We start from the raw sequence: 24484 nt of genomic DNA on the forward strand, positions 1-24484 counted from the left end.
CACGTAGTGGAATGTGTGTGAACATTAAGGGAATATGTTGGTATTGCTAACATCTTTGAGATACTAGTTCTAGCTTTTATTTGCATCATAAGAACATTAGAAGGAAAAATAATTCTCCAAGTTCTGAGCAAACCAGAGAGAAGTGATTAATAGTAGCAGAAATAACCACACCACAGGTTTGGAGTTTGGGTTTAAAAACACAGCTTGGTGGTTGTCACAGTGCCTGCGACACTTGGTTAACATCTTGACTTGTGAGTTCGTCCACGGCGTTTGGTAAGCATGTGCTTGTATGTGGTCTGGCTGGTCCTGCCCTGTTTGATTCAGTGCACATTGGGTGTGGGTGGTGCCTCTTCAAAATACCATAAAGGGAAACAGCTCTGCACCGCTCAGACTACAGCTTATCTCATCCCACTAGACGTGGGGTTTCTTTGCACGGTTTAATCTTCCAACTTGTATAATTTATAATAAATCCATTTTTACCTGATCTCTTCAAGCAGAAGTTCTATTTTTCTTCTTATATATCATTAAATATTTCTTTTAAAATCCTTAGACTGTTCTAGTGGCCTGTGTGACAAGCACTGATTACAACGAGTAATTGTAATCTGATTTCATAAAGCCAAAACAATCAAGTCATCAAGAAGAAAAATTTTTGAAAAATGTTCTTGACTATTAATAAGGTGAATATTTTTAGCACTCAGAAAGCATGATTTTTGTTAAAGAGATAACGCTAACAAACTCCCATTAGGGTGTTGTCTTTCTGAATGTAACAGTATTATCTTAAGAGTAAAGAAAAAATACTGACCGATTGCTTTGCTATAATCAAACACATAAAACGACACTCCACATGCATGATGGACACTATTCACTTTTTCTCTTGTTAACAAAAGAAACAGTTCTTCATGCAGCTCTTTGGTGGTACTAATCATGAAGTAAGCAAAGTCTCTGAAAGTATACAAACAATAGATTTTAAATCAAAAATGTTTATTGTAAAAAAGAACCTTGAAAATTGTTTTTTAAAAAAGAAACGTGAATTTCACAAGTCTTCAGGTTGTTTATAGGCATTAGCTATAGACAACTTCTCACTTTCATACAAAACTCATTCAATCATATAAAAATAAACACAAATTTACATGGACTCATCAACTATACAATTAATTAAAAAGGCAGTTGCAAAGAGCGCTGTGTGGATTGCATTTCTTGTATGCGTTTAAAATAGTTTAAGTACATCACAGAGTTTCTAAAAATCCTTTGTTGCACTTATTCCCATCGTTAGAAAATCATTAAAATTTTAAAAAATTAAAATTTTTAGAAAATCATCAAAAATTCTTTAAAAAAGTATGACATGGAGCATATGCACCAGGAATGTTCAAAGCTAGTCTTTCCCGTCTCCCCCAAGGCACATACTATTTATTGGCAAAAAAAAAAAAAAAAAAAAAGAACAGAAAACCCCACTTTTAATACATTCTCCTGTGTTTTTTCTTCTTGTTCTTTCTTCCTCTCTCCCCCTCCCTCCCTCCCTTAAAAACACAGTTTAAAGTATGACCAGTAATCAAAACAGGCTTTAGCTCAAGGATGGTGACCTGACATCAGACATGTAATAAAGTAAACTTGGAATACTTTATAAGGCACCTGAGATAGGGTCTGGCAGATTCTCTTCCTATAGGAAATTCTATTACAAATTCCATTACAAGGCAACACTGTTCATTTCAGTGAAACGATTCGGCAGCGTGTAAATCTTTGAATTCTTTCTTAGTAAGAAAAGATGCACAATGTGCCTTTTGCTTCATCTCTGAAGACAAAGGTTCTTGTCTTTTATCCTCTCCATCTAGCTGTCAGTAAATATATAGTAATTTTAAACTTCACATGGAAAGGATTAACTTGACGCACATGGAAGCCCGTGCTCTTGAAGCTCTGTGTGCGCGCGCGCGTGTGTGTGTGTGTGTGTGTGTGTGTGTGTGTGTGTACATATTCTTTGGTCGGTAAGCACAAGAGAAAATGCCTTTGGACTTTTACTTGTCATTCGGAGGCGGAGTGAAGAAATGCCTTCTGCTTGAGTAAACATGGGTTGTGTCACTCAGTGTGCCACACAGCAGCCCGATTCCTCGTGTTTGTGCAGAAGAGACATTCGGGAGAAGGTTTTGGAGCAGTTCTTGCACTGGTATTTCTTGACGTCCGAGTGTGTCTGCAGATGAGCCCTCAGATTTGACCTGTCTGCAAAGGCCCTGCTGCAGTGAGAGCAGGAGAAAGGCTTCTCCCCTGGGGGGGTGGGACGGGGGGGGGCGGGGGGAGAAAGAAAGACAATCAGTGTTTTCAGAGGAAACGCAAAGCCAGATAACGTTTATGAGCAGCCACCACATTTAGCCCAAAACATGAGAAACAGCCAAACTTGATTCAAACCCTCCAGAATAGATACTTGTTTTAATGTCTGGCCCTTTAAGACAAATGTGACTGTTGCATCAAAAAAAAAAATCAAATTAAAAAAAATTTAAGAATATGATTCCTGCCACCAGTCACGCAGAAATAATTCCTGTCGTCCCAGGGCTTCACTTGTCAAGGCTCTCTGCTTCAGCAGGTGCAGCTAACGGTCAGCTCCTCCCCAAATTTCCCAACCTTTCCCCTTTTCCCTCCTTTCGTGCTATGACAAAGCCTGGATAAATGCCTCGACTCCCTGAAGGGTAATTTTGTGCTAGGAATAGAAAATTCGGAAGCAAAAACAAAACAAAAGCAAACAACGGAAAGCAGATTCGGCTCTAACCATCCAGCTTGCTGTGGGGCGAGAGATAGCACAGCAAGAATGAAACCATCCAAAACCAAAACCCGACACCTTCATCTCTCTGTCTCCCTGATCAATTGACTGGGATAGCACCGTTTGTACTTGCTGATTATTGGGAGCCATTTCACAGAACACACATTCAAGCACATCTTTCCTGTTTTGCTAACTGATCTTTGAGACCAAACCTCCTGGATCTACTTTCCAAAGTCTACATGCTTGTTTGCGGTCCCGGGAGCAGAGGGTGTTAGCAAGCAATGGAGCCCTTGGTGCTCTGACGATTTTTCGAGTCGTCAGGCAGTAGCTAAAAATGATCATCCATCATTAAAGGCCCTGTGTCGCCACTTAGTGCAAATCCAACAGCCAGCCCAGAGCTTCCTTCGGTCCATCAGTAACATCCCTGACTAGGTTGTCTCTTACCAGTGTGAGTTCTAATGTGCCCTTGAAGTAACCAGGGTCTGGAGAACGCCTTGCCGCAGATCTTGCAGACACAAGGTAACGTGTGGGTCCGGATGTGCATCTTGAGGGCGCCCAGGCTCACATACTCCTTGTCACAGTATTTGCAGCTGAAAGACTTCCTTGACTGGGCGTCACAGTGCAGCTGCTTGTGTTTGCCCAGCCCAGAGAAGGTCGAATAGGTTTTACTGCATAAATTGCACTGAAACTTTTCAGCTTCGATGGCATGGGGGTCTGAAAGCTTGGATTGTAATCTTTCCTCTTCATCGCTAATGGGGCTTTCGGAGCCGCTGTGGTCCTTGGAAGAGGTGTCAGATGGCGGAGGGGGGCTCACTCGCCCCAAGGATGAGGGGTATCCCGACAGAGGAGAGAGGCCGGTGGGCAGTGGGGCGTGGAAGGGAGCTGCTGTGGTCCACACGGTGATGGGGCTGTAGGCTCCCGAGCTGAGGATCTCCGGCTGGGGGATGACAGGCACGGGGTAGCCCTCATAGAGATACGGGGAGATAATCACTGGGGAGGAGAGAGGAGGGGAGAGGAGAGTGAGCTGAAACGTAGCTTCAAAAACGCACGAAGAAGCTGCTTGGCAACACGCGCGGGGCGTGCTTACGAGAAGACAGACTCTGTAAGAGGCGCAGGCGTTGGGAGGACATTTCTTTTCCGCCGTTGCTGCTCGCGGCCACTGTCCTTAAGGCACATCTGTGTCCCCGGCACGCTGCGGTCAGCGAGCGCAGCCCAGCGAGGGGAAAACCTACCCACTCTTTTTAGAGATACAGAAAAGCTCTCTTCCATTTTATGCGTGGGCTGGTCGCAGGGCTTACGCCTGTGAGTACAAAGATCGGCGTAAATCACGCCGCTTTCTGCAGGAAAGGAGCCTTATTACATGGGGGGGAAAGCAGTAATTCAACGTTTACGCAGCGCTTCACCCACCCTCCACGTACTCATTATGCAAGTATGTACACGCTTTGGAACAGGACGATGGACGAGCCCAAGGAAGTTCTCCTAGCCGGTTCAGAGTTTGAAAGTTTTGAATTAAACCTGAGCCTGGATGATCAGAGGAATGACCGCTCTTTCGCGACGCTGTTTCGAGGCAAACAGCTCGGTCTCCAGCTCTTTTCTAACAGAAGCTGAGCGGACGCGCGCCCCTGCATTTACCCATTTATAGATAGATGGAGATGCAGACATCGGGCCCCCCCTTTACCTGTGTGTGTGTCTAGCTCGCTGTAGTTGGGCTTCTTGGAGGCGTTGAAATGCTTCTTGACCAGGAATGAGCGCGGCATCCTGGCGGCGGCGCGGGGCGCGGGGCGCGGGGCGCGGGACGCGCGGTCCTACAGCATCGCGGCCCCGGCAGGTGCGCGTGCGTCGCCGCCAGGTCGCGGGCTCCTCGCGGACTGAGCCCGCGGTGGCGGCGGGGAGGCCTTTTTTTCCTCTCTTTTGCGAGAAGGGTCCAATCACAGCCGAGAGGTTCAGATTTCAGCTCCTCCCTCTGGGACAGCTGTGAACAGAGGAAGAATCTGTTGTCAGACTAAGTTATTCTGGTTCCAAACGGGCTGTGCCCCGGATTTCAGTGGAGAGGAAAAAAAGTGCTCGAGTCTTTTCAGGAGAAGTCATTTTCCTTCTTGAGCGCTAAGCCGGGCGTCCGTGCTCCGGGCGCGCCGGGTCCGCCTGGCCGGGCCTGGCTTCCAGATGTGGGCTCCGCGCTGGCCTGGGAGGCCGGCCCCCGGGCCCTGGAGAGGTCCGGCTAGCCCGGGGACGGAACGGTTCGCTCCTGGCTTTTGAAAAGGGAAGGTAGCGGCGAGGACAAAGCCCCAGTGAGTGAGCGGCGGGCCCCGTAGGGGGCTTCCCGGGGCCTCGCGCTGAGGATGCGCTCCGCGTCTCGGAGGCTCTGCCGAGCCGGACGCGGCGCTTCCTCGGGAAATGGAGCGGCCGTGTCACCATGTTAGCCTCGGTGCCTGAAAGAAGCGCTTTGTAGCCCCTGAAGGACCCGCGTTCGGGGAGAAGCGGGGGCACCGCAGGGATGAGAGGGAAGGATGGGTGAATCTTAACATCTCCACAAAGGCATCTGACGAGGGCTTGTATCTTTTCACGCATCGCTATGTTTTTTTATGGGAAAAAAAAAAGCGTGACTGGGCCCTTGGAGACAATCGTTTCAAACATTTACCTGCTTTTATATGGTGCTGTTTCTTTCAGTACAAAGTCATCAAACCTCATGTCTGCCGCTCCGCTGCATGGCGCTTTTAAAGAAAGGGTGCTGTCATGAGTACCGCTTGGTTAAGCTTCTAAGCTGGTCTAGTGACCAGCAAAAATACCTTGATTTTGTGTATGGTATTCAATCTGAAAATACGCTGGGTGGCTCATTGTAAAAATGACATTTCAACCGTATTTTCAAACATCTCTGTCCCTTCCAGATTTTCTCCCCACCTTTTGCTTAGAGATTAAGGAAGGAACAAATTTGCAATCAGACCACCCTACTGCTGATTCGAACAGGTGCCAGGAGAAAAAAAAAAGTGAAAAAATAACAGTGTGAAGCCAAGACTTGTAAGAGGGAAGCGCGTGGCAGGCCGCATAACTTCTTAATCTCGGGGTGAGGCAGCCGTGTGCGGGGCGGGGCGGGCGCTCCCGATGCAGGCACCCATTTTCAATGATCCCCCCCCCCTTTTTTTTTCTCTCTCAACAGTCACTAGTTTAAACGCCAGAGAAAGGAATTTAGATGAATCCTTACGTTAAAAGGAGCGGTGTTCGTAGGCGCCAGGAAAATGTGAATATGCCTCAGATTTCTCCACAAACGGTGAGCTGGAGGGTCCCTCACAGCACCGTTTCTGAGCCTCTGCTTTGGGGAGGGCTGCTTCAGATCCGGGCCTGGTTTCTTGGGGCAGGGGCCCTCCTCGCCCTTCCCAGCCGGCTCCTGCAGAAGCGCTTGGTTAGAGACGCGACCCCCTCGGGAAGACGCAGATGCCACGTGCTCTCCCGTCCTCACTGAGCTGCAGGTAGAGCCTGCACACAACACTGAGGCTGCGAAGGGCATCCGGTGTTTGTTTGCTGGTAATTACAGCACGAGACAACCTGCTGACGTTGTGTGTTCGAAGAATCCATTTTAAAAGCTGAGCGGCAATGCACTCCGCTAGGAACCCCCTGGAAGCTGGGTTACAGACGCCTCATCGCGCGGACACCAGGCAGAGTCGGGAAGCGTTCCCGCGCCCACTGGCGGGGAGTAGGGGTGTCAGGACCGTCTGCGAGCATCCTTACGCAGGTCTGCGGGCCCCGTGAGGTGGGGCCGCACTCAGGTGAGTCAGGGCACAGGTGCTCCGCTCACACACCCACCGAGGGGCCAGCGGCGCCAGGCGAGGCAGTGAGGATGGAAGGATGGAGGCAGGCCGCCGGGACACCCCCCCCAAAGAACAGGACCCCCTAACAAGGAACCCGCTGCGGGGCTCTGCCACAACTGTGAAGGGTCCCCTCCTGTTGGCCAGCATCTGGCCCCGGTCACTGGCTAAAGGCGCTCTGGCCCAGGCATGGACCCTGGGCTTAAATGTGTCACTGGGGCAGCGCACACCCAAGTGGGTTTTGTTCCGCAAGAAAGCAGTCCTGGGTGGACGGCTCAGACTCTTGGGAGGAGCGAGGAAGGACACTGGGGCTGAGATGTTACTGGGCCCGCAGTGTGTGTGTGGGGAGCTGGGGGCACAGGTGAGGCCCCCAGCAAGGGGCACATGTCAGCCCTTCATGGAGCAGACTCGTGAGGAGAGAAAGGACAGCCTGGGGGCAGCTTCTAGGCTCCCGGGCCCGACTCCCCCCAGGATCACGGTTCTCCTGGAGGAAGTGGGCCCTTAAAAATACCCCTCCCTGCGACTGAGCCCACCGGGGGGGGGGGGCCGCGCCTTCCCTGTGGTCTGTGGGGCACATGGGACCTTGGAAGCCCATGTGATCTAGTTCCTGAATTGTCGGGAAGGCTATTAGGATGGGCCCTGATGTGACTTACCTGACAGTCTCTTCTTTGCTCTGTTTTCTGAAGATGCTGACAGGGGTGACTTGTAGACAGCTTTGTAAAGGACAGGTCTGTGACCCCACGGTAGGGCCCGCCCTTCCCCGCAGGCTCCCCGTGCTGGTGGGACTTCTCCCGGACCCCGTCTTTTCCATGAAAGACATATTCTTGCCTTGCCGGATTGGGGAATAAATCAGATTCATGAGGTTCGGGAACGCACCTCCGGTTTGTTTACTTTGCATAGGGATTTGTGTACATGTAGGTACGTAGGTACGTGGGAAGCAGTGCAGATCTGACTCAGTTTAGGAAACAAGTCCGGCACCAGAGGACACCACGCTGGGCCAAGGCAGAGAACGGGCTCCTGAGATGGTCGTGTGTCTTCTGGCTTCAGGTTGTGGCCGGCACCCTGGAGCGGGCGGGGGAGGGATAATCTCCCTTGAAAGATACGCAGTCATGGAATGTCGTTGGTTTGACTGTGCTCGCTGGAGAATATGATCGTGCCTAGCTAATTTCTGAACTATTTAGATAGTAACAAAGTGGCTGTGATATGGAACTTCGAAGTCTGAATGACAAAGGCGTGAGGCCGCTCACGGTTCGGCACGTACCTGTGTTTGTACACAGATGTGTATGCATTTGTAGTCCTAATTCATAATTTAACTCAGCTTCAGATAAAGTCAACCAGCCCCTGAAAGAGAAATAAGTATTTCCTTGGGTACCTGGGTATCTCTGTCTGTAAATTATGTTCGATACTCTTCCCTTATTGCTTTTCCAGTGATATGGGGACAAATATTTCCCAGTGCAGAAGGCGAAATGATCAGAGTGGGTGTAGGCTTCTGCTAATAGGTTCTGAGCTTCATGACATCCTCTGGGGATGTGGATAAAACTCACGCACACACGTATGTCTGCTCAGCGAGGTCAGCATGAGCCTGTGTGTGTGTGTGTGAAGGCAAGCTGTCAGGGTGTGCTGTATGGTGTGACGGCGCTCGTTCTTCCTGGGTGTCTCACAGCCGCGGGTTCTGTGTGTATTCACCTGGCTCCAGTGCGGTGAGGTCAGAAGGGGCGCACATCTAACGCCGAACACAAAACCTTGCTGAAAGCGGGAGCAGCTTTTAATGAGATGTATTGAATATTTTGTGTCGAATAACTTGTATGCAGCACCTCGTCTCAAGGTACGGTTTTCGAACCCCCTTTACCTCTGGTGGCTGCACTGCGCTTAATGTGCCATTCCAGGTCAAAGACATCCACGCCCGCAGCGTCCTATCCGTACAGTTAGAGGAGCAGGAACGACAGCAGAGAGCACCTGGGGCTCCAGGATCTGTGGGCGCAGAGAGACATCTACTGGTGGAGTTGGGAAGACGCCCGGTTTCCTTTCCGATCGTCCTTTTCCATAATTCTCTGACAAGGCTGCCACCTTGGGGAAGGTGGACGCTTGGTCCGCACACCCAGGGCCTGAACCGAACTTCATTTTGCTGTTGCCCCAATTTCAGGTGAACATTATTTAAACCCTGAGTTTTTAATCTGTTCTTAATTAACAGTGACTTATTTGTGTTTGTAGAAACGCAGGTGATATTTACAAACGCACTATGCCGCTTCAAGGATGCTGAGTGAGGGGGGAAGACTTTCATCAGCCTGGGCCATCGTGAGGAAAGCATCGTATCGGAAACTCAGGGGCACCTCGGATGGTTGTTTGCGGGGCCCCTGATGACCCACAGGCAGAGGCTCAAAGGCAGGAACGAGCGTCCCCGGGCATCAATGGCCACGATGGGGCGGATTCCCACTGTGCGTCCTCCTTCACGCCTGGGCACTCCGCTACCCACCTGGTCTGCTAAGTGGGCGAGACCCTGAGGCCAGGCAGTCTGTGGAGGCCGCGGTTCTAGAAGGTTCCATGTGAGCTGCCCACCGTGCTGGGCACTGCACACGCATGGCTCAGTTATTCCCCAAAGTAGCCAGCCCTGCAAGGGCAAGTGAGGAGATGGAGTTGCAGGGGTCAGGTCACACTGCTAATAGGGAACTGGGGCGGGGGGGGGTGGGCACTCGTCTCTAATGTACTTAAGTTCAAGCCCTCCCTATTCCACTGCTCGGTTGTAACCGTTTCTATCACAGGACTGAGTCAGGCTCGTTACCAGCTGCAGAGCACGATGACTGTCTTCCCACAGTCTTCCTCCCTAGGGAATGTTTATTTATCATCCTCCTGTGTCCGTTCCACCCACCACAGTCTGCGCTGTGCGTCTCCCTTTTTTCCTAAGTAACACTGGGGGCACAGTTGCTTCATTTCAAACTTGATATCATTTACCCCAGGCCTTGGGTGTGGCTTCTGGGAAGACATTGGACCAGAGTCCTGAGCACTTAGCTAAGGAGCTGCCATGGTCTTTGCCCAAAAAGGAGACAATACTGGTCGTTATTCTTATCCTATAAAGCACCACGTGGCTTTCACAACTGGAAGTGACTGGAAGGGACTCCAGTCTTTAATGGGACTTTGTTGGGGAAATAAGCCCACCCGTAAAGAAACAGTGTTTCCAGCTATAACGGGGGTGCCCCACAGCCGGGAAGTCCTCTTTTTCTGCGTAAGTGTGCGCACACGGGAGTGACACGCCTGCCTTGCCCCCAGCGTGGGGCGCTGCTGTGTCATGGACATGGCTTCCTTGTACACGCGTGGGCAGGTTGGTCTACACCTGCTTACTAGAAGGACTGAGGTGCTTCCTCTGGGACAACCGGGAGCCGGGCTCCCAGTGGGAGCCTGTAAGAAACCCTGGGTCCCCGGGGAGGCTTCTGACCACAGCCCAGTGCCAGCCAGGCCACAGGAGAAGTGGGGGAGCCTGGCGGGTGGACCTGGAGAGGGACGGACTGGGAGGCCCTGGGCTCCTGAGGGAGGCGGAGCTTCTCCGGACCCCCCAGCGCAGAGCAGTTGAGGAGGTGTGAGCCCCGCTCCCGGGTCTGGCCGAGGACCCCACGGTGTCCACGCCTGAAGGGGTCCAGGCGCTGGCTCCAGTGGGGGCCCGGTGGGAGTGCAGGCGCAGCTGGGGAACGAGGGTCTACCGGCTCTGGGGGCTGAAGTTGTCCCTAGCAGAGGCGGTGGCGGACAGACAGGCTTGGGGAGCCGGAGGGGGAGCTCCCCGAGTCCCCTGGGCACCCACCCTGGCCCCGCAGAGCACACAGTAGGTCCGCAGAATGCCTCCCAGGTGCTCAGGTCCTGGATCAGTGCCGGTGTCACTGACATACTGAGCAGGGAGGGGGCAGTATGTGAGTGTCGCTGCCCGCCCGCCCCTGTGCCCAGATGCCCTGACTTAGCCCCGGACCCGAGTCGCCCAGACATCCACCTGGATATTCACGCCAAATCCTTTCAAAGAGCAGACTTTTCAAGATGATTAGAGAAGCAAAGTCTAAATCATGCTCTGCTTATGATTTTCTCCCTTAATTGAGATCTGGGGCCACCTCCCGGCGAGCCATTTCCCAGAAACACGCGTCTGTCAGATCACGCGGTTGACACGAGGGTCCCGCCAGCTTCCCTGACACCTGTCCTCTGCGCCAGGACGGTGGCCGTCGCCAGCCAGGAAGACCCGGGCACACTGTTTGCAAGCCCCTGGGAAAGACGCGTAGAGCCTTGTGGGCGCTTGGATCCACTGCTGACCAACTGTTTTGCCCGGGTGGAAGCCTCATTTCATAGGCTGTGATTTTTTCAAAGTAGACATTTTCTTGAGTTACACCTGTTTCAAAAGAAACACACACATACCATGGGCAGAGCAATCTTTTCTAAACGTGCTCTGTGACCTGCGTTTAAAAGTCTTCTCTTAAAGCCAAAGTCATAATGGGAGGTAAGCCCCGTGACGCTCACTCATCATCAGACCTCAGGTGTAAGCCTCTCGCTGGCGCTACGGAATGACCGGTCCCCGTCGCCCACTGCCAGGGGAGGTGGTGGTCCAGTTCACGGGCAGCAGGCAAGTGCTAGCATCTGTTATTAACTGGTATTAACACTGGAGCCTCCTTACTGCGACTCTGCCGGCGGCTCGAGACCAGCAGCTGATTGAAGAAGCCTAAGGCCTCTTAGGAGCCGGGTGGGTGGGGTTCTGCCTTCCACTCCCAGGGCAGCCACACGGACCCGGACTCTACTGGGGGGGATACATCACGAGGCAGAGGCACTGCGCAACCATTCTAAGGTGATTCTGGGTGGACGTCAAGGGCGGGAGAGTAATCCCGAGACGCCACGTTGTCTCGAACCTTTGGAATTACGTTGTTGATACTGAGTGATGACCCAGAACCAGGAGCTGTGCTTCGGAAAGGGTGACGGGAACTGAGGCTAGAGAGGAAGCTGAGGTGGAGACTCAGCGTCAGGGCAGAGCCTCGGGGATGGGGGGCCGCGCGCGCCCTCTGACTCTGGCCGGGAAGGCGAGAAGAGGTGTGAACCTTCTCAGCCTCACAGGGGATGAGGTCTGACCCTACTGCTTCCCGGGGTAAAGCCCTGTCAGGCAGCCTCCACGGCGCTGGGGGACAGACCACCTTCTGCTGGGAAATGTAAGCCAGCAGCCTTTGCAGACTCTTCTCGAAAGCCTCTCAAGGCGTCAAAGTAGAAAGAAGGAACCGTTCTCTACTTCCAAACTCTGGTGAAATTAGTGTCCTGGCCTCTGCTGCCTTCTCCATCCCGGAAGTGGTCCAGTTTAATGCCTCTGCATGGGCATCCCCTGCATATTTAATGTTGGTTTCATCCTTCCCCTCCTGTACATCAGGACAGATGTCCCCGTGCTTCGCGGAGACTGTGGGAAACAGCAGGTTCCGCTTAAAATGGCAAATGCATCCTCCACCCCAGGAGAGACCCTCACTCATGGAAAGGGGAGGACAGAAGGTACAGGATGTCTTGGTTTCAGTAGTTTCAGACCAAAGTGCAAAGGGAGACTTGGATCCCACACACTGGAACACCCTCCACCTGAGGGAGAACTTACACAAGAAGGACCACAGTCAACCTGGTTCCCCCGACGCTCGGTTTTCTCTTTGTGGTCGACTGAAAGGTGGCTCCCCTTCGCTCTAGGCTGCATTGGGGGAGCTCTGGAAACGGCCTGGTGGGTCTCCCCAGTTGGTGATACTCCCTGGTGTCAGCGAACGTGGGGATGAGGGTGGTCGCAGAGGTGTGGGCGTGGTCCCGCTTCCCGCCACAAAGCACCCGACAAACCTGCACCTTTACAGGAACAGCCACTGGCCACGTGAGCCGGGGCGCATCCTCCCATCGACGGGACCCCCCTCCGCCCAGTCCCTCCTAGGGGGACCGTCGGGCACCTGCAACCGTGCTGACTTCCCCGGGTACAGCACAAATCTCCCTCATTTCCAAAGATGAGGGTCAGGGTTTGTCAAGTTGCAGTAAGGAAGAAAAAGGATACAGGTCCCTGGGAGCCACGATCTTTAAACACACAGGCTGAGGCGAGGCCCCCTGAAACGGGAGGGCTCAGAGCCAGTGGTCCACGTCGTTCCCATGACACGGATCCAAGCCACCCGTGTGTCAGGATAGAGACTCTGCACTGGAGGAAGGTCACCCTGAGCCCCAGGGAAGGCCCTGACTTGACACAACAATGTTGAAGATCAACATGGGTGATGCCTCAGGATTAAGTGTCGGACGGAAGAGGGTGGGTGCCGTGCATGGAAGGTCCCCAGGACAGAGCCCAGGGAGGCCTTCCCTGGAGGAGCGGGGGGGGGGTGGTGGGACCCCTCCCACAGGGAGTGGAAACCCAGCGACTGAAGGGCGGTACAGGGAACTTAAATGCACCGCTCAGCTGATGGCAGAGAACAAGTTTGGAAGCTATGTACTGTGTGTTGTCTTCTGAGGGTGGGATTTTGCTGCTTTTTTTCTCTTTCTTTGTACTTGGAATAGAAATGTTGGCCATTTCCATCAGCAGTGAGTCAATGGATTCCAAAGTGAACTAAGAAATAATAACCTGGAGATTATAGGAAATGTTGTGCTCATCACCGTCATTTTCCCATGAGAACACGTGGATTGGTATGTTTTCCGGAGACTTCGCCAGATACACCCACAATCGGCTCAGGCAGACGAACCGTTCAAACGAAGTGTCAGCCTGATCGCTGGCACGTTAGGGTGAGCAAAGGCTCAGTTTTTGACTTGAAAAGGACGGTTAAAGACGATTCATTATAACCCTTTGTTTTTGGGGGGAGTATATTTTCTTAAGCTGTGTCAGCTTGGGGAGAAAAAGGGGTTTGAATAGAAGCACTTGAAGAGTGGTTCTCCTGCTTTGTCTCTCCAGCTGTGTAGACAGGCTTCCTCTTGGGGAGCCCAGCTCCTGCCCGGAGTCCTGGGGCACCTTCTTGCGTCTCCGTCTTGGTGGCCGTGTCCATGCCTCCAGTGTCCACCGAGGCCGCTGATCACGCCCGCAGGTTGTGGAAGCCATGGCGAAACCCCCTGGATGCCTCCGGCTCCCCTCCTGGCCGAGCCAGACACGTCCCGTTAGACGGCGTCCAGCCTCCTCCAGTCCCAGCCCCGAACCTGGCCTCATCTCCACTGCACAGACGACACAGCATTGGACACAGCAGCCCCGGGCCTGGGGTTCCCCGCAGCCTCCCGTTTTCCATGCCCTTGACCCAGGCCCGAGAGGTGAGGGCGCGGGGGCTGCTCAGAGGACAAGCAGCTGACACACGCGGTGCCCAGCACCAGATGGGCTTTCCTCCAGCGCCTGCAGGTGTGCACCCTTCAGTTCTCTGTTCCCTGGAGGCTTCTGGTCCTTGATGCAAACAGACACCTGGAGGCATCCCTCCCGCCAGCAGGCAACTCCTGGTGATTCGTGCCAAGATGGACAGAGCCCAGGGCCCTGAGTCCCACCTGCCGTCCCTCCTTCCTTCCTTCCCTCCTCCCTCTATCCCTCCCTATCTTTCCTTCCTTCCTTCCTTCTTTCTTTCTTTCTTCCTTCCTTCCTTTCTTTTTCTTTCTTTCTTTTTTCTTTCTTTCTCTTTCTTCCTTCCTTCCTTTCTTTCTTTCTTTCCTTCTTTCTTTCTTTTTTCTTTCTTTCTTTCTCTTTTTTCTTTCTTTCTTTCTCTCTTTCTCTCTTTCTTTCTTTCTTCCTTCCTTCTTTTCTTTCTCTCTTTCTTTCCCTTCCTCCCTCTCTCCCTTCCTTCCTTCCTTCCTTCCTTCCTTCCCTCCTTCCCTCCTTGCTTCCTTCCTTCCTTCCCTCTTCCCTCCATCCCTCCCTATCTCTCTCCCCTTCTCCCTTTCTTTCTTTCTCTTTCTTTCTTCCTTCCTTTCCTTGCTTCCTTCTTTCATTCTTTCTCTTTCTTTCTTATGGATTTTATATCCTTATAAGAACCTGTGTATATATACATGCATATGTATTCCTTTTTTAATAAGCACTTACTGAGTGCCTACCTTTAGCCAAGAACTGCACTAGCTATATTTGTGAATCTTATTTAAATCTCCTAACAACTCTCTAGGACGGGTATATTTTACTACTTCACAGCTGATGACATTGAGAACTAGACTTCATACACATGGCTGCTGTGTTAAATCTACTGGTTTGTATATTACATGTTAGCAGAATGACCATTTACTGACCTACAAGTATTTGGAAATCAGACAATAATAGCCCTCATGCAGACTGGTTAAGCGTGTAATAAAGGATAATATGACCCAGCCTGAGTGCCCATTAAATTATGCAGTTTTTGAGTTCAAAAATGACTGCGGTTCAGTTCAGTAGGTCTGGATCTGAATAATGACTAGTGTATATACTAGCTGAGTGGCCTCGAGCTAGTTGTTTAATTCCCATTTACTCTTCGGTGAAATGGGAATATTGATGATTATCTCTCAGAGTTGCTGTAAGGACTGGAGATGGTGCCTGTAAGGTGCTCACATAGTATTCAGCACATAGCAGTAATAACAAGGAAGATCCTTTATTAAGTGATTACCATGAGCTAGATATTGTGGAAGCAATTCAGCAGGTTTTATTTTGTTGAATCCTCTCCTAATCCCTTTAATCTCATCCTGATAAAGTCAGGATAAAACCCATTTTGCACACGGGTTGCCCAACAACCCATTGGTCCCGTAGGCAAGACTCGAATCCAGTTAGTCTGACACGCCCTACGCTTCTCCTACCGTGAGACCTGCTATGGAGCGGTCGAACGAACAACCACTGCTGTTGTTAGAGCTCACGGTGAAGCGCGCTTAAAGATGACATCATTTTTTGTTATAAAGACATTTTTAAAAGGAACTACGCTGGCCGTTCAAAAATCCAGCAACAGCGGTTTTGTTTTAGAAACACAATCATTGACCTTTTGGTGCCATGACTCTAGGGTGACCCTGGGTTACTTTTGGTTTTGCTTTGTTTTGTTTTGAAGCATCTTCTGACAGGCTGTGGTAGAAGTAATTCTGAGGCTTCTTTTAAATAAGGTCCTGCCTCCACTCCTACTGCCTTGGGCTCTCAGGTTGGTGTTTTTCTTACTGCACAAGAGGGCAGTGGATCCGAGCCAAGGAAAGCTATGGAGACCTCTGTCATTTCCCAGCCAAATCTGAACAGTACAGTAGATCCTTGTTACGACATGACTCATCCACGGATTTGGATATATTGCTGGTCAAGCTAAGTCTTCCAAGCATAACAACGATACCTGCCAAAGTCTCAAATAATACGGTTAGTCTATGATTCAATTATTAGTCCTATTTATTGGGGCTGGAGGTGTTACAGCCCTGAATGCATTGCTGGAATAGGATTACTTACACTGTAATAAATAAGGTGGAGGGGGTAAGGGAGGGATAAATTAAATTTCCCCTTTGCTCTTACTTTCAAGGATGGAATTTATACATTCTACATGAAGAGGTGTGTGGGGCTTTAGAAAGCTTGATGGATATATTAGTTCCTTACTTATTCAACACCTATGGATTAGATGGCCAACATGTGCAGGGCCAGGTGTGAACAGTGGGGAGCAGAGAGCAGAGCTGATGGATCCCTGATCTCATGGGGCTTACGGTTTAGAGCGGGAGGGGTACCTCTTGCCCCTAAAGCATGAACTACAGTTGAGCGCAGTTGTGGTGGGTGAAGGATGCTACAAGATTATTTAGCAGGAAATCAGACCTTCTTGGGAGTGGAGACACTTCTCCGCTGAGGTGATTTTTGAACTGAGTTCAGAGGGTTGAGGGGTGCCAGCTAAGTGAGACAGGGAAGGGGAGGAGGACATTCTGGAAGGACTAATAAGTGGCAGGGAGCGGACTGAACATCCAAAAACCAAAAGAGGCCCCTGTGTTGGGGGAAGGGACAGAAGAAAAAGCTGCAGATGAGGCCGAGTCTAGGGCCATTGTCCTGAGAGGATCATCTATATTCTGAGATAAATGGTACGGCATTGGAGGAAAATTTGTGTGTAAATATGTATGTTGACATTTCGATAAACTATAAAATGGTCTTATGTTTAGAAATAAGCCACCTTTCCAGCAGGCTAGCTTGATTAAAAATAAAAAGTAAAAGCCACCACCCCGACTTCTCTCTTCCACCTGCATTTGTTTCTCTGTGTTGTTGGACATTCTGTCTGTGAGAGATGTCTTCCCAGCATCACTCATTGAAGAGGCTGTTCTTACCCCATTGTACATTCTTGGTTTCTCTTTCATAAATTAATTGACCATATATGCATGTGTTTATTTCTGGACTCTACTCTGTTCCATTGATATATATGTCTGTTTTTTTTATGCCAATACCATGTTGTTTTGATTACTATATATCTAGAATATAGTTTGAAATCAAGGAGTGTGATACTGCAAGCTTTGTTCTTCTTTCTCAGGATTGCTTTAGCTATTCAGGGTCTTTTGTGGTTCCATACAAATTTTACGATTGTTTTTTCTCTTCCTGTGAAGAAAGCCATTGGAATTTTGATATTGATTGCACTGAATCTATAGATTGCTTTGGATAATATGGGCATTTTAACAGTATTAATTCTCCTAATCCATGGACATGGAATGTCTTTCAATTTCTTTCATCAGTGTCTTATAGTTCTCATTGTACAGCTCTTTTACCTTGTTAGTTAAACTTATTCCCAGATATTTTATTCTTTTCAATGCAATTCATCTACTCTAGTTTGAATGGCATTCATGCTGTGCATGTAATTCTATGTTGACAGGTTTTTTTTCTCTCTCTTTTTTAGTAACTTACAGTTGTCTTTTTTGTTTGTTTGTTTACTAGTCAGATAGAGAGAAATAAACACCTGTGGTGTTGTTTATATTTTTAATACATCAAGCTAAACATACTCTTAAGTAACAGTGAATATATTATTGATACAATGAACCAGTTCAATTCAGCTAAAGGGTAAAGAAATGACAAGGCTGATGGAAGGAAAACTCAGAGGACTTGATACATTGAAGTCTTTTAAGATTTAAGAACAGGTCTAGGGAGTCAAATGGGTAAGAAGTTGAAGGGATGGGGGTTATAATCAGAGGGGGGAAGCTTGGGTTAGTGATTGTGGAGAGGGGTCTCCATGCCATAGTGTCCTCTCCGTGGTGTGTGGTGTGAGCTCAGTGAGGAACCGGGGGGGTGGGCAGACTCCCTGTGCAGCAGGAGGTGATGGGATTATTTGAGGATTTTGAGATTTTGATTCTCTTGCTGTTTATTATTTTGTACAAAGAATGACAGTAGAATCTACCGGGCAGACATTTGGATAGATTTGAGTTTTCTACCATGCTGTAGTTTTCTCTTTCTTTTGGTAAGTCTGTTGTTTCACTAATCAATTTTTTTTTAATCTGCCTTACCATCATAAAGTCCTCAAGGGAGTAAACGAATCACTGCCAACACAACTCCTTTTTTTCCTCTTTTTCTTGAGAAATATTTTTGGAAGGAGATACCTAGAAGGGAGGTTGTAGGTGTTTTCCATCTTTGCATAGATGCATGTAGTTTTTGCTTTTTTAAAAAAAGAGTTTTGGGGCTCCCCTGGTGGCGCAGTGGTTGGGAATCCGCCTGCCAGTGCAGGGGACACGGGTTCGAGCCCTGGTCCGGGAGGATCCCACATGCCGTGGAGCAGCTGAGCCCATGCGCCACAACTACTGAGCCTGCGCTCTGGAGCCCGTGAGCCACAACTACTGAAGCCCGCGCACCTAGAGCCCGTGCTCCCAACAAGAGAAGCCACCGCAATGAGAAGTTAGAGCACCGCAACGAAGGGTGGCCCCCGCTCACCGCAACTAGAGAAACCCCGCGTGCAGCAACGAAGACCCAACATAGCCAAAAATAAAATAAAATAATTTTTTTTTAAAAAAAGAGTTTTATTGAGGTATATATTTTACATCTCATAAAATTCAGCCATTCAAGGACTTTTAATAATCTTGCTGAGCGCTGCAGCCTCCGCCAGAAATCAGGCTTGCTTACAGCATTTCCACACTCCCAGTAAGGTCTCTCGTGCTCTTGCCCGCACCCACGGCTCCAGGCAACCTCCAATCTGCTTTCTGTCTCTAAGTTTTCCTTTCGTGGGCATTTCGTAGACAGGGAACCACACCATATGCTGACTCTTGTATTTGCTTCTGTCACTTCACATAACTGTCTCGGAGGTTCATCAACCTCGTAGCCTGTGTCAGTACTTCATTGCTTTTTATTGCCAGATAATATTTCACTGTAAGGATACAACAAATTATTTAGCCATTCATCAACATGCTAACGGGGAACAGCTTAGATCACTGTTTTGGGAACACTCTTCTTTTCTAATATGGGCATTTAAAGCTAGATTAGAAAGCTAAGCCCTGTTTCAGCTGTTTATCATAAACGCTGGTATGTTGTACTTTCATTCAGATCTACATTGTCAGTTCGTTCACCTGTGTGTGGTGTGTGCTCTTTAGCAATCTATTGTTTGATTTCCAAATATTTGTGCTTTCCCTAAATTACCTTCGCTTTTTGATTTCTAATTTAACTCCATTGTGGTCAGAGAATATGCTTTGTGCGATTTCAGTCCTTTTACCTTTATCAGGACTTGGTTTCTGGCCGAGTCTATGGTCTGTCTACTCTGCGACTATTCCACGTGCACTTGAAAACAATCTGTTCTAAGGTGTCTGTTCCTTCAAGCTGGTGTTCCTCTGCTATAACTTTGCCAACTGTTAATTTTGCCGTGTGTGGGACAGGGTGTCCTGTTCCTTTGTGTGTCTTAAAATGTCTTGGTGAAAACTGGACGTTTAGATATGTCAACTGGAAAAAAAAAAGCATAACCTAAAAGTTGAGAAATATGTTTTATTCAGTGGGCTTTCTGAGGACTATAGCCCGGCAGGCAGCCTCTCGCTAGCTCTGAGCGTCCGCTCGAAGAGGTCAGGGAGGAACCAGGCATCTCAGGTTTTCTGTGCACAGGAAGAGAAAATCTGCTGTGATTTTAAAATCTGCTGTGTTTTCCTGCTTCCTGGAGCCTTGTCTTTCACTTTCTCAACTGAGCCACAGTTACTTATGATCTTATTTCCCTGAGACATTTTGTCCACTTAGGAAGATTTATTTGGTGCCAACGTTTTCATCGGTCATTTTACTCTAAACACCTCGCTCCGTCCTGATACTTAGCAGCTCACGCGGCATCTATGCATTGACATAGTTTTGTATAATGTTCACAGTCTGGGTTGGTCAGCAGATTCTGAGAACATTTTTGGTAGGAGTGCCGCAGAGGGGATTTGCAGCCGTCCAATGGCAGCAAATCAGGAGATATAACACCCGTTTGTCTCATTAGTGATACTGAGTTTGATCACTTGATAATAATGTCACCATTTTAAAAACACCTTTCTCACTTCGTGGGCATCTGTAGGGGGCTCTTTATGCAGAGGGCAGGGAAAGGAAAACGTCTTCCCTCTGCTCTCCTGGGTTCAATGACTGGGGCCTGCAAATCCAACTGATATGAGACAGAATAGCAATAGAGGGAAAAAGTTAGTTTTAATTACGTGTGTGCACAAAGAGTAAGCGGCTGGAGCTTGGGAACTTTTGTGGCACCTGAGGCTGCACCAAGGAGAGGCATTTTGGACTCTGGTCGGGGAAGGGAGGTCAGTTACAGGATGGGGTCAGGAAATGTGTGACAAAGAAGAATTTTTTAGTAAGGTTTGTTATGCAGATTTGAGCGTGTGCTTTCCATGAATATCCCTTAAAAAAGGAAACTTAGGCTCTGTTTTCAGAGCTTCTCCTGCATCCGCTGTTTCTCAAAATAATCAGCTTAAAATAATCCTTATGCCAAAGAGGCACATTTTAGGGGACATATTCTGGTCCCCTTCAAGGGGGGCCATTCTTGATTAAAGGAAAGCGAAAGTATCCACCCATATGTGAGCGTGTGACTTCACATATACATCCTTCATGGCTGATGGGTGGTGAGCTGGTGGGTGTGCGTAATCCTGGCTGCAGTGACAGCTCTCAGCTAGCCAGCCTGGGGGTTTTGTGACAGGGCAGGGGCTCACGAGAGGAGAATTAGGTACACAAGGGCTTTCCAAGGCTCTGCCTGGGTGTAGTTTGCTACGGTCTCATACAACATGATATATCTAATCATGTCAACACTAATATTAAATATGAATGGAGTAAATAATCCAATCCAAAGACAGACATTGCCAGAAAGGATAAGAAAATACTTAACTGTGCTCTCTAGAGAAGACGCCCTCAGATTCAAATATGTGTAGAGGTTGGAATCTAAAAGATGGGAAAAAATACGTGATGCAAACAGCACCCATAAAAAAGACCCAACACAGCCAAAAATAAATTAATAAAATAAATAAATTTTTAAAAATTAAAAAAAAAAAGAGTCATGTACCACAACGCTCATTGCAGCACTATTTACAATAGTCAGGACATGGAAGGAACCTAAGTGTCCATCGACAGATGAATGGATAAAGAAGATGTGGCACATATATACAGTGGAATATTACTCAGCCATAAGAAGAAACGAAATTGAGTTATTTGTAGTGAGGTGGATGGACCTAGATTCTGTCATACAGAGTGAAGTAAGTCAGAAAGAGAAAAACAAATACCATATGCTAACACATATATATGGAATCTAAAGAAGAAGAAAAAAAAAGGTTCTGAAGAACCTAGGGGTAGGACAGGAATAAAGATGCAGACGCAGAGAATGGACTTGAGGACACCGGGAGGGGGAAGGGTAAGCTGGGACAAAGTGAGAGAGTGACATGGACATATATACACTACCAAACGTAAAACAGATAGCGAGTGGGAAGCAGCCGCATAGCACAGGGAGACCAGCTCGATGCTTTGTGACCACCTAGAGGGGTGGGATAGGGAGGGTGGGAGGGAGGGAGACGCAAGAGGGAGGAAATATGGGGATATATGTATACATATAGCTGATTCACTTTGTTATACAGCAGAAACTAACACACCATTGTAGAGCAATTATACTCCAGTAATGATGTTTTAAAAAAATGATAAAAGCAGCTACCTCATAAGACTATTGTGAGACTTAAAAGAGAAAAGACATATAAAACTGCTTGGCACAGTACCTGAGACATACTAACCAGTCAACAAACGGTAGCAATTATTTCCAGTCCAGTGTTTTTTGTACTAGATGTACATAAACTAAAAATGCAGAGAACATCTTATTATGTCCTTATACTTTCTCTCCAATTTATCCTCTCATAGACACTCAATGAAAAGTAATACAGTCACTTGGGAATTATCCCGAAATTACCCCCGATGTTTGCAAAGATCCCCAAAGTTTAAGACTATCATCAGCATCCCAAATCTCTTAAGTCAAGTGGCCTCTGTGCCCAGAGGAGACAAAAGAGTTTTAAGAAGACTTGCTCAACAAGTTTTTAGAGTTGAATCATTTAGTGCTTTGAATATTAATTCAGTTAAGTTTTATTCAAGATAAAAATAAGCCTCTGATATTTAAAATCCAATTCAATTCCTTCAGACGTTTACTAAATTGGAGGACAAGAAATCAATGCTACAAAGTCAGGGAGGAACGTGCACATTCTTGGAGAGTCACCGCTGCTCCTAAGAGCGCATCTCAGGCCTTTCGTGGAGCTTGGCAAAGGGAAGTGAGCCAAAGCCCGGTGGGGCTGCATAATCATGAGAAGTGAGAGTCTTAAGACTGTGAGCTGTTGGTCTCAGGGAGGGCACATTTTTTTTCTCCCTGATTTGAAGACTACTCTCCACCCTATCTTAAAACAAACAAAACAAAATCAGTGTACTGGCACAACAATGGGAATATAGTTGACTCAAACTGTACATTTAAAAATGGTTAAGACGGTTAAAAAAAAATAAAAGCAATAGGGAATTCTGTGCAAGGGGTGGGGAGAGAAGGTATGTGAACTCTCTACTTTCGGCTCAATTTTTCTATCACTGCTGTAAAAAATAAAATTCATTAATTAAAAAAGAAAGAAAAAACACATATTATGCTAGGTGAAATAAGCCAGATACTAGGCCACATGTTTGATTCCATTTATACGAAATGCCCAGAATAGACAAATCTATAGAGACAGACAGTGGTGGTGTTTGGGGTGGGGTGGAGGGGAGTTATAGGAGGAGAAGATAAATAGGCAGAACACAGAGGATTTTTAGGGCAGTGAAAATACTCTGTATGATGTTATAGTGTTGGATATATGTTATTATACACTTTTCCAAACCCACAGAATATACAACACCAAGAGTAAACCCTAAGGTAGACTATGGACTTGGGATGATTATGATATATCAATATAGGTTCATCCTTTGTTTAAAAAAACTACTAATAAAGAAAAAAATAATAAAGGGCCATTCTGGTAAGTGATGTTGATAATGGAGGAGGCTATGCGTGTACGGGGGCAGGAAGCATATGGGAAATCTCTGTACCTTTTTCTCAATTTTGTTGTAAACCTAAAAGGTCTCTAAAAATAATAAAGTATTTTAAACAAAAAAAAAAAAAAAAAAACTGGAGTGGCTACACAACTATCAGACAAAATAGACTTTAAAACAAAAACAGATGTTACCAGATATAAAGATGGAAGTTTTATTATAGAAGTGGTCAATCCATGCAGAAGTTATAGGAATTATAAATATATTTGTACCTACCAACAGAGCCTTTATAGAAGAAGTGAAAGCACTTGACAAGATCCAACACCTTATTATGATAAGACATGCCACAAACTAGACATGGATGGGATTTTCCTCAGCACGATAAAGGAAATCTATTTAAAAACCCCACAGCTAACGTACTTAATGATGAGAGAATGGCTGTTTTTCCCATAAGATGAGGAGCAATACAAGGGTGTCCACTCTCCTCACTTCTGCCCAACGTTGTATGGAGGTTCTGGCCAGGAAATTAGGCGAGAACAAGGCATTAGGATTAGAAAGGAAGAATTAAACTATCTCTACTTTGAGATGACATGATTTTGCTCCTAAAAAAATCCTAAGGAGTCCACCACAAAATAATTACAACTAGTAAACATGTTTGGCAAGCGTGCAGGATACAAGATCAATATACAAATATCGGTTGTATTTCTATAGTCTGTCTGTGAACCATGTGAAAATGAAGTTAACTTCATATTAGCATCAAAATGAATAAGATACTTGAGAATAAATAAACAAACAGAAGACCTACAAAACGTTTACTCTGAAAATTACAAAACATTTTTGAAAAAAAGAAAATCCCTCAATAAATGGACAGGTATTTTACTGTGAAACCATTAAAAGAAATATCTATTTGCGTGATATATCTAAGCAAATGTCTGAGGACAGAAGATACACTTCCTAGGGCTGGAGGGCTTGAGGGTCGGGGATGACTGGTAACGAGAAGAGATGGTTGGGGACAGTGCTATAAAGTGGACCATGGTGGTGGTTGTACAACCCTGTGAATATGCTAAAAAGCATTAAACAGTACACTCTGCATAGATGGACTGTGTGACATAGGAACTGCATCTCCCTAAAGCTACCATGCATTTTGTCTATATTATAAAAAAAGATCCCTCTAAACTAGAAATTTTTAGTAAGGAAGTGTTATGTATAAATAAAAAAACTATTGAATATTTATATATAGGGGTATAAACTCATGCTGGGAACATGCTTATTTTATTTAAAATTGTCTTGAAAATTTGAAAAGTACAGGAAACTTAAAATACGGATGATGAACATAACTTGTAATTTCTCTCTTCTCTCGTGCTCTGCACTTTCCAGAATAAACTAGGAACCAGGATCAGGGATGCTATTCTGTCTCAGGGTGTCCATGTCTGAATTATTTTTTTCTAAATACATAACTAGATTTAGGAACAAGTGGAAATCTCAACTGATACCAACAAAAAGCACTTGAGAAAATCAACACGTTACCATGATAGAAACTCAGGACGGACTGGGCTAGAGGGAGGTCTCTTCACCCTGCTAATCATCATCCATGTGAAACCA

General features: G+C 47.4%; 1 protein-coding gene across 1 annotated transcript; it reads right to left on the minus strand.

Annotated features, from left to right (window-relative positions):
• Positions 1-960: 960 nt before the first annotated feature.
• Positions 961-4616, minus strand: SNAI2 (snail family transcriptional repressor 2). The gene is made up of 3 exons (XM_065895224.1): positions 4425-4616; positions 3191-3736; positions 961-2256 (listed from the first exon to the last, which is right to left on the minus strand). The coding sequence occupies exons 1-3, from the start codon at positions 4501-4503 to the stop codon at positions 2075-2077; spliced, it is 807 nt and encodes a 268-aa protein (XP_065751296.1). The 5' UTR covers positions 4504-4616; the 3' UTR covers positions 961-2074.
• Positions 4617-24484: the final 19868 nt, after the last annotated feature.

This window comes from Phocoena phocoena, chromosome 17 (assembly GCF_963924675.1).
Source record: "Phocoena phocoena chromosome 17, mPhoPho1.1, whole genome shotgun sequence".
Lineage (NCBI taxonomy): Eukaryota > Metazoa > Chordata > Mammalia > Artiodactyla > Phocoenidae > Phocoena > Phocoena phocoena.